The sequence below is a fragment of the Trichomycterus rosablanca genome, chromosome 11 (genome assembly GCF_030014385.1).
Source record: "Trichomycterus rosablanca isolate fTriRos1 chromosome 11, fTriRos1.hap1, whole genome shotgun sequence".
NCBI lineage: Eukaryota > Metazoa > Chordata > Actinopteri > Siluriformes > Trichomycteridae > Trichomycterus > Trichomycterus rosablanca.
Genome location: NC_085998.1, coordinates 35279459 through 35293653, shown reverse-complemented (window position 1 = coordinate 35293653; position 14195 = coordinate 35279459). Strand labels below are relative to the sequence as shown.

At 35.9% G+C, this 14195-nt stretch overlaps 2 protein-coding genes across 3 annotated transcripts; one reads left to right on the top strand and one right to left on the bottom strand.

The window, feature by feature from the left end:
* Positions 1 to 260: 260 nt before the first annotated feature.
* LOC134323322 (mucin-2) lies at positions 261 to 7992 on the bottom strand. Of its 2 annotated transcripts, none has more exons than XM_063004812.1 (7): positions 7911 to 7992; positions 6849 to 7072; positions 5797 to 5895; positions 4315 to 4416; positions 4073 to 4186; positions 3645 to 3753; positions 261 to 3442 (listed from the first exon to the last, which is right to left on the bottom strand). In XM_063004812.1, exons 2-7 carry the CDS (start codon positions 6972 to 6974, stop codon positions 1713 to 1715), a joined length of 2280 nt encoding a protein of 759 aa, XP_062860882.1. In that variant the 5' UTR covers positions 6975 to 7072; positions 7911 to 7992; the 3' UTR covers positions 261 to 1712. The 2 variants fall into 2 exon arrangements, with proteins under 2 accessions (XP_062860882.1, XP_062860880.1); XM_063004810.1 differs by lacking the exon at positions 7911 to 7992 and adding an exon at positions 7748 to 7888.
* Positions 7993 to 9289: 1297 nt separating this feature from the next.
* zgc:112052 (protein C19orf12 homolog) lies at positions 9290 to 13663 on the top strand. Its single transcript, XM_063004809.1, has 3 exons — positions 9290 to 9376; positions 12602 to 12793; positions 13113 to 13663. Exons 2-3 carry the CDS (start codon positions 12634 to 12636, stop codon positions 13376 to 13378), a joined length of 426 nt encoding a protein of 141 aa, XP_062860879.1. The 5' UTR covers positions 9290 to 9376; positions 12602 to 12633; the 3' UTR covers positions 13379 to 13663.
* The last annotated feature ends 532 nt before the right edge of the window (positions 13664 to 14195 follow it).

Below are 14195 nucleotides of genomic sequence, written 5' to 3'. Positions count from 1 at the left end.
TGCATTGTTGGGTGAGTGTGCAAAATTGGTCGCTTGTATAACTACTACTCATAGGAAGCGTGCAGGCTTTGGACCATGACCCTTAGACTAAGCACAAACATTAATGAATCGGAGATCATTTGATCTTTCACAGGGTGCATGAATTTTGAAACTGTGCCATTAAAGTAAACACACATAATGGCCTAAAACTGGACAAAAGGACACACCACAGAATAAGCAATTGGAATTTATTAATTCACAACATTTTAAAATAGGTTCAGATTTTCCATATAGTAAACACACTGATATATTACTGTGATAATAAATATGTCCATGAGGTAGTTTTAAAAATACTATTTAAAATGTGCAATATTGTTTAAATTCTGCTTCAAACGAATCTGGTTTTAACCAAACGAAAAACCTAAATGCTGTTCTGAGCTATCCATAACTGAAAAAAACTGAATAATGCCAAAATGCACTTTTGAAATGCTCTTTAAGCAACATCATGACAAAAAACCTCAGTTGAACAAATGTCTGTGTAATGATTAATATGTCTTATGTAAATCTGAGCTCATTACTTGATTATATCATGCATAGTTTTTTTCCAACCAATTTATTTGTTGCCAAATCCAACCCACTACACTTATCATGTGTCATCTAGTAAAGGTTCAAAATGTGCAGCATGTCACCAAAAAAACCTCATCTAACATCATAAGTTGGGTCAGGTTGCCATCACCCCTATCATCAAGAGTTATCACCTTCCCAATTCTATATACAAAGCCTCAACACAATGTCTGGGTATGGTCACAACATTTTTAAACAGGTTCAGATTTTCCATATAGTAAACACACTGATATATTACTGTGATAATAAATATGTCCACGAGGTAGTTTTGAAAATACCATTGAAAATTTGCAATATTGTTTACATTCCTTTTTTCTTCTTCTGCTTATAACTGATTTGGTTTTAACTGAACAAAAAACCTAAATGCAGTTCTGAGCTATCCATAACTGAATAAAAACTAAATAGAGCCAAAAGGCACTTTTGAAATGCTCTTTAAGCAACATCATTAAAAACCTCAGTTGAACAAATGTCTGTGATTAATGATTAATATGTCTTTTGTCAATCTGAGCTCATTACTTGATTACATCATGCATAGTTTCTTGCCACCCAATTTATTTGTTGCCAAATCCAACCCACTACACTTATCGAGTGTCATCTAGTGAAGGTTCAAAATGTGCAGCAGGTCACCAAAAAAACAGTACTCAAGTAACGTCATCAGCTGGGTCAGGTTGCCATCAACTATCATCAAGAGTTCTCACCTCCCCAATTTTATATACAAAGCCTCAACACAATTTCTCTTAACTCTGTTCCTGAAGTACCCATGCATTACACATGTTAAAGCTTTCCCTTATTTAACACATTGTCAAAATAAAAAGTGTTTAGAAGGTACAGGTTACAAGAGGGTAAACTATAAAACATGCAGGAAAGGGTTTATTCTAGGACAGAATTTGTGAAACACTAAACTAACAAATTTCCACAGTTGACTAGTGTCACTTTGGTGGTGATTGCAACCTTTGGATTACTGATCTAATCCTCCTTAGCCACTTATGGCTGTTTTTATATTGTTTTTTATTGGGGATTAAACTTGTCATCTCCTGTAGCTACGCATAATGCTTTACTATTGCACTGAATGATAAAATTAATTGGGAGCACCAGCAGGCAATTTTAATCTATAGCTTCCATTTATTTGGTGGATTATAATCCGGATCATCAGAATCTTGTGGATCTGATTCAGAATCTGATTGAGAATAAAGTCTATTGACATCAAATGAATAGACTTCATCTTCAAATGACTGTTCTGTGGGTTTCATTGTCATTGTGGCTTGGCTGACTCTACGCTGGCTTAGCCTGCAAAGCTTCACATGAGGCTGCATCCACTTACACAGCAGAAGGAATGATTGTGTCTCCAATGACAGCCTCGGATTGCATGAAATTACACCAAGTTCTTCACCTTGTTTAGCTGGGTCAGAAATATGTGTGGCGTTTTGTGTTGGAGTGAGAGTTGCTCTGGAAGGGAAAAAATAAGTAGAAGATGTAGAAGAAGTAGCTGATGATAATAGCTGATGGCATGTACATATTTGGTGAAACAATGGTGAGAAAGACTCCTGCTCCACCAATGATGCTGATGCTTGAGTGATTTCAGGAAATGAGGAATTCTCATCAGAAGATGACATTTGGGATGCTGGTTTCGAGGAAGATAACAGTGAGTTATTGATTGGATCTACAGGTAATGGAGATGGTGTTCTTGAACTTAAAGTTGCATCTGCATCTAAAAATTGTCTCACTGTTTTTTGGTGTTGATTTTGACCTGGAGAATTTGCCACTGGAGCCGAGGAAGCAGATGTTGTTGGTGGTGATGGTGATAATAAACAGGTTTGATGGAATACAGATTTTAGTGGACTGGTAGGACGTAATGTGAATGTTGTTGAAGAAGGGATTTGTTCATCTGAAGATGTTGATGCTTGAAGAGTCTGGTTCAGTGGAAATGGTGAAAGATTAAAGGAAGATGAAGATTGTTGGGATAATGCTGGTCGCACTGGTAAAGGTTCTGGTGAAGGAGTGATAGTTTGAAAAGAAATAAGTGAGACTTCAGGTATGCTTTTTAAGGGACTAACAAAAAGTACTCCTTCATCTAAAGCTTGCCTTGTTGGGTCAAACGCCTGCATTGGATCAGCTGAAAATGGAACAGGTTTTACTGCAGATACTGGAGAGGAAGTAATTGGTCGTAATGAAGGTGTTTTAGAAAGTGAGGTTTGTGCTGAAAATGTAGGTGTTAATGCTACATGATGTTCTTGGCTCAAAGATGCACTAGAGTTACTATAAACTAGTGAAGTACGTAAGGAATTAACCTGATGGGATGAAGTCGACTGTGCAGAGATAATCTGTGATACTTCATCCAGATCTGAGGAGTCAGGATCTAAAGACAAAGATATATTTGTAGAACAAGACGAGTCTTGAGGTGACAGTTTTGAGGTCTGAGTCCCTTTGTGAGATGTAGACTGGAGCAGTGGAGTGTGAGGTGATGTAGGAGTGCATTCTGCCTGCATTGAGGGAACCTTGAAGTCCAAATCCCTGAGCTCCTCCGAGCACTCTAGTAAAATACTTCTCATTTTCTTGCCATGTCTGGAGCACAGATGCTCTGTTGATTCGTTCCTAACTCCTTTCTTTTCTGAAACTGGTGCATTTTTTGCCATTTGAGGACACACTTCTAAAACTACACCAGTATTATCAGTATTATCAAGCTGTCTTTTCAAACGAATCTTCAGTGAACCTTCTTGTAGGAATGATTTCTTGTCTTTGTCTAGCCTGAAGCTCTGGTGTTCATCTGCTTCTTTGGAAGATTTTTTAAGATCAATGCAGACGGACCCAGGGTTATCACAAACTGAGTTGGTTGCAAGAGCTGAAATAAAAGGAAACATAAAATGCATTGTGGGTTAAAATGGGTTTAAATTTCAGCCAAAACAGATATATGTCATATGAATCTAATGGTCTGCATTATTTAACATGAGCCATTTTAGTAAATACTCAAATAATGTAACTGGAAATTTCTGAAAATCTGAAAAGCTAAAAATGCATCTGAAAAAAGACTTTAAGAGCCTTACCACATCTTAGGAGTCTCTTCAACGCTGTGGATGGAGGAGCACTGTCACAGGTAAGTATCTGATGCAGCAACTCTTCTCTTCCTCCCAACAGCTGTGATTTATTTAAAACCTGTGGGTTCAGACACAGAAACACATGTAAAGAGCCTAGACTAGTACAAAACCAAGTACGTCACTTGACAAACACACACACATGCATATTTAAATATTCACTAATCACAGAACACCTTATCTGGTCCATACATTTAATGATAATTGTACACAAATTACTGAATGGAGCCCATCAATTGCTCTGAACACTTTTCACCCCCTGTACCTCATTTATTAGTTAAAAAGGACCCTCATGGGACTCCAACTGACCAGATGTTGTTTAAATGGTGGACTTTTCTCAGCACTGCAATTACACTAACATAGTAATAACGGTAGTGTACCTGGTCAATATACGTAGGCTGAGGAAGCGCTTTGTCTAGTTCTTCTAGATAATGTAATAATCTCTCCTCCAACTTTTTGGCATAACACTCACCATACTGCTCCTCCATCCCATCCTACAAAAGAGTGTAATAAAAAAAAGATAATGTAATAAATTAACAAAAAAATTATAATAAGTCAAGCAAAAGGCAGCATAGCATAAAGCAACATAATAACAACAGCACAGGAAAGCACTTTTACTTACCTTAACGTAGGCTTTGCGTATTTCTGGGTTTATAGCTAATGACTGTGCAAAATTTTTAAAGTCTTGCTGGGTCCTCTGCATCAGCTCCATGTGTCTGCGGCTCTGTACCATTTAGAACAAACATTTTGATTATTTTTAATGCAGTATGCTGTATATATGCAGGTATGTGGTTTGATATTGTAAATTATACAGTATTATATATATATATATATATAGTTTCGACCTTACAATCTGATTGGTTGAGAAGCGTTCTAAGTTGTGGTTCTTTTCACACCACAACTGTATTACTCCGCTGATGCGTTGCCAGTAACGACAAGCTTCATGCACATAAACGCGCACGCAGGCGACACAGACTTTTTTCCTGATCGCGTTTTAAATCCATTGTCTGATATACAATCTGGCGCACTGTGTAGGGAACATAAATCAATTGTCTAATTCACTATCTAGTGCACTATGTAGGGAACATGAATCCGTGATCTGATACACAATCTAGTGCACTATGTAGGGAACATTAATGTGTTTGTAACACGAATAGTTAGCTTAATAGCCCAGTTAGCAGCTCATAAAAGTTCTGTTATTACCCATATCATTTGGTGTGTGCGAGAGGTTTTTTATTTCTTTTTTTCCCTTCGGAGGTTCTTGCCTTCTTCTTCTTCTTGTTCTTACCTCCCTGAAATGAGTTTTTGCAACTTGGGATGTCTGCTTTGTAGTGTTAAACTTTATATTCGTTATGGAACTACTTTTTGGCGGAAGGTATTGTCAATATTAAAGCATATTTATAATGAAATTCAGGGCTTCTTTAATTTATTTTCTTTCTTTATTTTGTAAAATCTGTTGTATAAAAGCAATAGAACACTTGAGGTTGTGTGTTATCGCGAACACACACACACACACACACACACACACACACACACACACACACACACACACAATAAGAGCTATTGGGGTGTTTGAGTGGTACAGCAGTCTAATAAGCTTTTTCACCATCCTGAGTCTTGAGTTCGAGTTTGGCAAGGCATGAACACAATACATAAAATAAAAAAATAAAAATTTAATTTTTTAATTTTTTTATTGTTGCTGCATTTCTGCTTTTGTTTTACTGCCAAAAACAGTAACTTAGGCTTATTTAGGCTTTAATCCTTTGTTGTACATCTGTTTTAAAGAGAACTAAAGTGTGTGCTGTATTTTTACTATCACACTTCTATTTATGATTATTTATTTACATTTAGTAATAATTTAGTATTATTTGAAAAGTGCAATTAATGTTTAAATATGTACATTGAATTTATAACTAAAAGTTCATTGAAAGGTAAAAGTACACAGAAAAGCGCATTGCCTTTTTGTTTCACAGACAACCTACGTAACTCAAAAATCTAGGGAGAAAGTAGAAAAGCAAACCAACAATCTTGAATTCAGCTCTGCAGTTCAGTATGAATGTGGTTTTACTGCTCTCTAGAGGAGAAGGATTTCACTTGCACTTACACTGTTGTGATACTGGGGCAAAGTGTCAGGAAAGAACTTCATGATCTTGTCATTGATGCTGGCACTGCTTTTGTCATCAGTCAGCATCCACATAATGATCTGAAACAAACATATGTATAGAATAATTACATACAGTCTTTGGCAGGTTTTGGGCAGGTTCAATGTTTACCAATAAACAGTCTGCATATAATGACAGCAGATCTTAATTTACTATGCACAATAGAATGCAGTACCTAGGTTATAAATAGTGACACAGCTGATGTCACCCTGGAAAAGGAATTCAAAAGTACTATTTCCCTTATGAAAGAAGTAAAATAAAAATTCTACATAAAAGTACTGCTAATGTTCAATATTTTAGCCTCGTATTTATGTATATACTGCATTTTCCTGGAATAGGAAGTAATTTTTTGCTTTTAGCTGCTTCCTATATTAAGGGGTTGGCTCAGCGGATCTGGGTCCCATACAAGACTTGCCTTAGTTAATATGCCAGATCCTTTTGCTGGTGCAACCCGCCTTATTTTTAGCATGGGGCCAACACTGAGAGGGCACTGACAGGTGGTTTTGTCCATCCTCGCATCTCTCAGACATTAGCTTTTATGTCAGTGCAGACACCTGACCAGCTGATAGTACTGTTAAGATTCAAACCCAGGATCCCTGGATCTCAGAGCTAGTTTGCTAACACTTTACTTTTATTGTTCCTTTTAATTACTGAGAGATACAGCAGAGATACAAGAATACAAAATTTTCTAATTCTAAATTGCTGTCTGTATGCCTTTTAAAAGACAATGTTTATTTACACTTTATGAGTTCTTCGAGCCCGCAACAGACAACTTTACATGCCTTAGCATTTTATCAGGTAATTTCTTTAGCCATGTGTTGTATTTAACAATACCACTGGTCACTGGAAGTACTGTTTGCTTTGCCCTTGTTTTTATCTCAATAGTAATAATGTTACCACTATCTCTAATTCCCTTTAGCATTCTAATAAACACAAGTATCTTAATAAGCACATATCACTTAACATAGCAAACACGTAATGAGACGGTACTTACCAAAGTCTTCAAACCAAACACAATTTTCATGTGTTTAATGGGAGTCACTATGTGAGGTAGTAATGTGTGAGTGATGTTCAGAAACTCCATCACTTGTTCAGAGTGTTTGATGTCTCTTCTCTCCATGATTATCCAGGCCTCAGCCGCCACAACACGAATGCTGCATGAATCCTCAAGAGTCAGACAGCCAAGGTCCACTTCCAGCCATGGAGGAGGCCCTAAAACTTTAAAGAAAAGTAAGAAATAAGAATTGTATAATCTGTCATATTATTACATTAATAATAAAAAGAAATCTCAATAACATATTGCTCCTAACAATTTCCCTAGAAATATTCCTAATATGTATAACACAGCTTTAACAAATACTCATGACTTGCATGCCTTCTAAAACAAAGAATTACCAAGTAGAAATCGTTTTGTTTTACATTCTAATAATCCAATTTTAAAAGAATGCTAACAAAACATAACCTACTAAAATAGTAATTGCAAAACAGATCGTTTAATAGTATCATTGGTTCTAAAAACAAAGAAATAGATTTTTTAGAAACACTAAACAAAATAATAATAATAATAATTCAAACATCCATTTCGAAAATATCCAAATAAAACAACATTAAATTCGATATATTTTCAGTAGTTTTTAAAAAATTTTACAAAGGAAAGTACATAATAACAACATACATTTCTAAAAAAATAAGTATAGTAAGTTTTTTTTTTTAATATCAATAACAAATTTGTTCTAAAACAAGCCTAATGGAATTACATTATATATATATATATATAAAATATAATATAAAATAATACTGTAGAAGAAAATATACTTTTCAAAACATAATACTAACAAAACATTTCCAATAAGCAGTGTTCCTAAAGAAATGAAGAATAATGAAGCTCTCTACCCAGTAAAACATCCATCATGTGGTGAGTAAACGCATATTCAATGATCCTCAGAGGTAAAGCAGATGTAAAGCCGCTCTGCTCTGACAACAAACCGTCGTCCATTCCGTAAAAAATCTTTAAACATTATAGTTTAGGCTCGTCATGTTTTATATATTTATTTACCTTCTCCATCTTTAAGTCACACAGGAGTAAATGTCTTAAATCTATGGAAACCCCGGGTTTGGTGGATCCGCCTCCATGTTCATGGATATTCATAGTGAGGGAACATGTTCAGACAAGTCCAGCAGTCATCTGTTCAAAGCTCAACACAGAACACAGAGCAGTCAGTCACTGTATTCGCTTCTCTCCACAACTTTACATTTCATCTAGATTATTTATATCAACTAAAAGCTAAATATCTTTTTTACTCGTTACTTTGGTGTTTTATATGTTTTTTTGTTTTTATAAAGGCATTACAAGCAAAACACATTAAAGCTTTCTCAATCTTCTCTAACAGTGCCTTTAACCTTTTTCTTAAGAACATTAAACTGTGTATATACAGGGAATACATTGCACTCTATACAATAGCACAACCAAAATTAATAAATAAATACAATGATCTAAACAGTTATACCGCAGTTATACCGCAGATGTTTATTATATAATGCAGATGTTTTGACATTACTGCACGTGAACTTAAGGTTATTGTTTAGCCTCACAATGCGCCAGACGTTTGACTGCATGTCAAAAGCTATTATACAGTTTAATTATCACAGGTCAATACACAAACCCTATTTATATAAAAGGTTAGGGCATTTTGAGGGGAAATGCAATACAAAATGAATCTTTGATTTGTTAATTCTTTTGAATTTTTGTTTAACATACAAAAGTAGAAAGAGAAGTAGCTCATTTACCTTTATTTATTTATTTAAAAGGTGAGAGCACCTAAATAAAACAGGCTGAGGATGCATAACTTCTTACAGCCAGTAACTGGAGGCAAGGAGCAAATCCAGGTCATCAGGACAATTATTGCTGTGCTACATTAATTGTTTTTTTATTTTCATGGTTTACCATTGCTTTGTCCTGGTCAGGGTCACTGTGGGTCCTGTTTCCTCAGAATTACTGGGGAAAAAAACACACCCCAGACAGTATGCCAATCCATTGCAGGGCTTTGGCCATCAACCCTTAGACATAGCCAACTTTAGCACAATTTACCACTGTGCCACTTAAGCTCCACCAAATATGATGATGCTGATAATGATTATAATTATTGTTATTATTATACAGAGTATATTTTCTGACAGCCTTATGTAGTATGTCTAAGTATTTCTATTCTAATTTCTATTTGTATCTTAATTGTAGAGTAACCAGCTGTTTTTCTCAAAAGATTAGTTTTAGAGAAGTTTAATAAGGTTTGCAGGATAAATTATGAATGATGTCAATTCATTCAATACACAAAACTTACCGAGAACATGTAAGTAGGTAGTTTAGATGAGACTTTTATTTTGAAAACCATTGGTCATTGTAAACATTATTATTAGTGCTGATCTGACGTGCTGTACAGAATGACTCCTGAGAATGATTCAGTCCGGTGATGGTTCACATGTGTTCAAGGTTTCTTCTCTATAACGTTTAGTAAGAATTAAGAGGTAGGAGTCTGTTATCTTTTATTGTATTAATACATGCATTTCGTGTACGTGTTATTTCATGTGATGGTGTTTTGCTGTTAAATTGAACTAAAATAAGGGGTCAGGGATTTTAAATAGACTTATATCTTATATAATATCATATATAGGATAAAGCTTTCTAAAGCATATAGGTTTTCCAAACATGTATTATTTGATAAGAAATGTATTCTATTGTGTTGTTTATTAACATTCCAGCTGCCCCTGGTTATAGCCCATGTTATTGCAGCTATGAACAGGCTGTTATATTAAAAGTACATTATACATTTACCTGGTATTTAACTGTACATGTCTACATAAACAACTTGTAATATTTAACATTTTTGACAAACAATATTTTAATAACTTTCAGAAATGACAGTACCACTTAAATGTAAAATTGTTCCTATTGCTGAAAAAAAAAAAATAAAGTTATGGATTACAGTATTGATTTTTTTATTTTAGTAGTGCTGAGGATCTGCTTATCTCTGTGTATTTTGGTTAATGAGATACAGGATAAAAGCAAAACAAAAATAGATTTAGAAATAGCTTTTGTCAAACACACTTTAAAATATACCATCAGAGTTAAGTGAATGTGTCAGAAGTCAAACAGATCTTCACAAAGGGTAAAGGATGCCACTTTGCCAGAACTGGATAATTGGTATTCAAACCAAATGTAAATGCAACACAAGAACTGGACAGACTAAAACTGACCACACCATCTGAAGACCAACACATAAAGCTTTGTTTACCTAAGAGACAAAGAAGCAAGCACAGATACAGAATGTGCTGAATAAAGAGACTCCAATCAGCTAAATCCTGGTAAAAAGTAAGTAATTTAGCTGTGGTTTAGCTGTCTTTAAAACACTTAACAGGAAGGAAAATAAGGGAAAATGCTTGACATAGGCTACAACTAGGGCTGGGCGATATGGATCAAAAATTATATCTCGATATTTTTTTCTGAATGGCAATATACGATATATATCTCGATATTTTTTTATTCCATAAGGTAATAACAAAAAGACACTTCTGAGACAAAGCTACATGTTCCAATTTTTTTACAGGCACTTTTATTAATATTCATGCTGGGGAAGCTTCACACAAGAATTATTTTTGCTTAAAAAAAAAAAAAAAGAGCTATTCTAAGAAAAAAAAAAGTTGTTTTCTAAGGCATCTCCTGTTGTCTAACGTGAATTACAAATATATTGTCTGGCCCTTTAAGAATGTTAAGTGTACTATAGGGCGCAGGGAGCGAGTGTGTAGGGAAGATGTTGGAATGACACGGTTTCCGGCTGAGCTTGTGTGACATTAAAAGTAAAACCCCGTTAAAGTAAACCCCTCGTTAACCCCCCACCCCCACATGTTTGGACTTTATACATTATTTTATGTATATGTCGCCACAACATTAACATTTACATTAATATTTTCTTTTACTGTATAGAACTCAGTTCTGTAATACAGGCAGAACTAATCGTTCATGTTACTGTGTAACTATTACAACATTTAATGCATTTTAATCAGCGTTCTTCTTCATGCACTTTATTATTATTTAACAGCTTTATTTGCTGTTTAATTGCTGTTTGCTCCTTGTTTACTGCAGTTAGTTCATGCAATTTAATAATGTTTGGTTGTTTATTGGCCGACAACAAGAAATACTATAATAGAAGATAAATAAATAAATGACGTGTCGGACGTCGGGCAATCGTCCAGTATAAACTAACACAACCACGTACAAGATCCAGTACAGAAATCCCCATAATGTTTGTTTTTACAGATAGAGCAAATATATGCACATCACATATACAAACACAAGAGTCAGAACAACAGGAGACGCACCGTTACGTTATTGTTACTTTCTCAACACTTAATGTGAAGTAAATACGTGCATGTCAGCGCGTACATGCGCTTGTGTTGGTTTTTGAAACGAATAACGACTCGTTTTCTTGTTTTTTAACTTTGGGATTTGAAGTGAAAAACGAATGAAGGTACACGGAGCTGGAACCTTTTATCTGGACTTGTTTTCGGCATTCTCTACAGAATACATTATTCTGCTGCTCATCTGACACTTTGAATTCGAACCATCTCCAAATAATTACAAAATTAGTCATTATTTTTCTTTTTAGTAAACAGCTCCTCTTCGATAGCTTCTGTCATGTCTTTATCCGTCTCCATGCTATCGCTGCCTGCAGGACTTACTGGTGAAGCGGTGGGGAGGGGGGAGTTGTGTTCAGTGAGGGAGAGGGGCGGGGCAGTGAGGGAGAGGGGCGGGGCAGTGAGGGAGGGGGGCGGGGCAGGTGAACATGTGCAGAGACAAACTGGGAGAAGAGAAAGACGAACTGTCGGATCTAACTGGAACGCAACATTTATATCGATATATGCGATATTGTCTTATCTTATATCGCGTATGAAAATATATCGATATTTTTAAAATATCGATATATCGCCCAGCCCTAGCTACAACACAAATGTTTCACTGATGATTTAAGATTTGAGATGTATTGCACAAACAAATTTATTTAGTATTTATGGAAAAAAAGAGTTTCATATCACAGTGAATCAAAACAACAGGAAAGTTTGGTGTTTTGTCTACTCAGTTGGGCATCAGCACAGAGCCACCCTGACAAACGAGAATTACCACCTCATTCTTCTGAAACATGCTGGTTTAGAAGCAGAATAATGAACCAACATACCTTAAACCTTTTCAGCAACTATTGAAGACAAAAGAAGACAAAAGAATAAAGAGTGCTAACTGTCATAGACCTTCTGCTACAGTCACCTGACCTAACCCCTATTAAGCATTCTTGGTGCACTTAAAGACGGAGAAAGCCAAGCATTTAGGGACATCACAGGATGCTCCGTGGAATATTGTGTACAAACTTGTGGATTCCATGCCAGAGTGCATACAGTCATTACATGTACATTTTACAAGTATTTAATGTTTAGCTCAGATTGTAAGCTGACTGTTTGATTTGTAATACAATTTTGTTTCTTAATTTTAAGTATTAAGCAAAATAGAATCATTTTGATTAGTGACTTCAGATTTTGAACCCCATTGTGTATGGGTGAGTCCATGTGGGTTTAGAGGGTTCATCTTTGGAGGGAATACTAAAGGGAGGCAACAAATATGTTTAGTTGTTGAGCTGTTCGCTTTTTAGCATTGCCATTGTTGTTTTCTGATTTTGATTTCTAGCTCTCTGTGTTTTTCCCAAGAAAAAATCAAGTATACAGATTACCCAAGTAAGATGCCTCCACGCATTGATGATGTGATGAAGTTATGCTGTGAGCTGTCTGCAAACCAACAGATAAAGACAACAGTAAAGCAGTCTGGTAAAGGGGCGATGACGGCTGGTGGACTAGCATTTGCTGGAGGTTTGGTTGGTGGACCACTTGGTATTGCAGTAGGCAAGTATCTGTGTTGGTGTCTAATGCCACAGTTTTGAATGTTTATTTCATTTTTAGAAAGTGTCCTAACTTCTCTCGAAATGGGTTTGTAAATTACTGACTTAAGTCTGTATTTTAACTGACAAACACATGCCAAAGCCGGTCAGTCAGTAAACCATGAAAATATGTTTTATTCTTTTAGTCACAGAATAAAAGCAGTTGCAGAAATCTTTAGCACTTGTTAGTGGCTCGATTTAAATCAGTGAATTTGAAATTTAAAAAATACAAATATTAGTGCAGCATGTATAAAAAGAATAATGTTCAAATTCTCTGTAAAAAGGAGGTGCTGTTGGAGGACTTTTGGGATGCTGGATGACAAGTGGTCAGTTCAAACCACTTCCTCAGATCATCATGGAAATGACGCCCCAGCAGCAGCAGAAGCTCTATGAGAATATCATGGTCACCATGGGCTCGATAGAGTGGACTGATGTAGCCCAGTTACTGATTATAGTACAGGGGAGCACGTCACTTCAACAGCGAGTTACCGGTGCATTAATGGACTATGTTCAGAAGGAGCTTCAGGCTGAGGTACATTATGTGGATTGAACCAAATGAGAGTCAAGGCCAGTTTGACGAGCTGCATCCAGATATTTATAAAGAATGTACCAGGAGAGAATGTTGCATCTGTAGTCTGGACTGAAGCTTATTGAAAAAAGCCAAAAACTGAAGAGAATTGAACACTTTGCCTATTTATTGTATGAAACCTGTGGTTTACTAATCATGTATTTTGACAGCAATGTGTGTTGTGATGAGAGATACACTACAAGACAATTTTAGGAACTGATGTGATGATTTTGAACTGTGCAAAATAAAATGCACTGTTAACTTAAATATATTTGTAGTTTCTTGCTTTTCAGTTTTTAACCCTCCTGACCATATATTTTAACATTATTTTTTACACTTTGGTTACATTCATGACAGGAATGGTAGTTACACAAGATTCAGTTCACAAGTTGAATGTCAAACACAGTCCCGGACAATTTTGTATCTCCAGTTCACCTCACTTGCACGCCTTTCGACTGTGGGACGAAACCGGAGCTCCCGGAGGAAACCCACACAGACACGGGAAGAACATGCAAACTCCACACAGAAAGGACCTCGACCACTCCACCTGGGCATTAAACCCAGGACCTTCTTGCTGTGAGGTGACAGTGCTACCCGCCAAGCCACCGTGCCACCTCCTGACCATATAAGAAACACTACTGAGATCATTAAACAAAAGAAAATCCTTCACTGGTATTTCATTAGTTTTTTATCTGTGCATATTTAGTTTCCAGTTGTAAATGCCGTTTTCCTCTGTGGTTTTTGGTTGTATATTGTTGGTTTCTGATGTTTTTCCTTCAAATGCAGAACATACATTTGG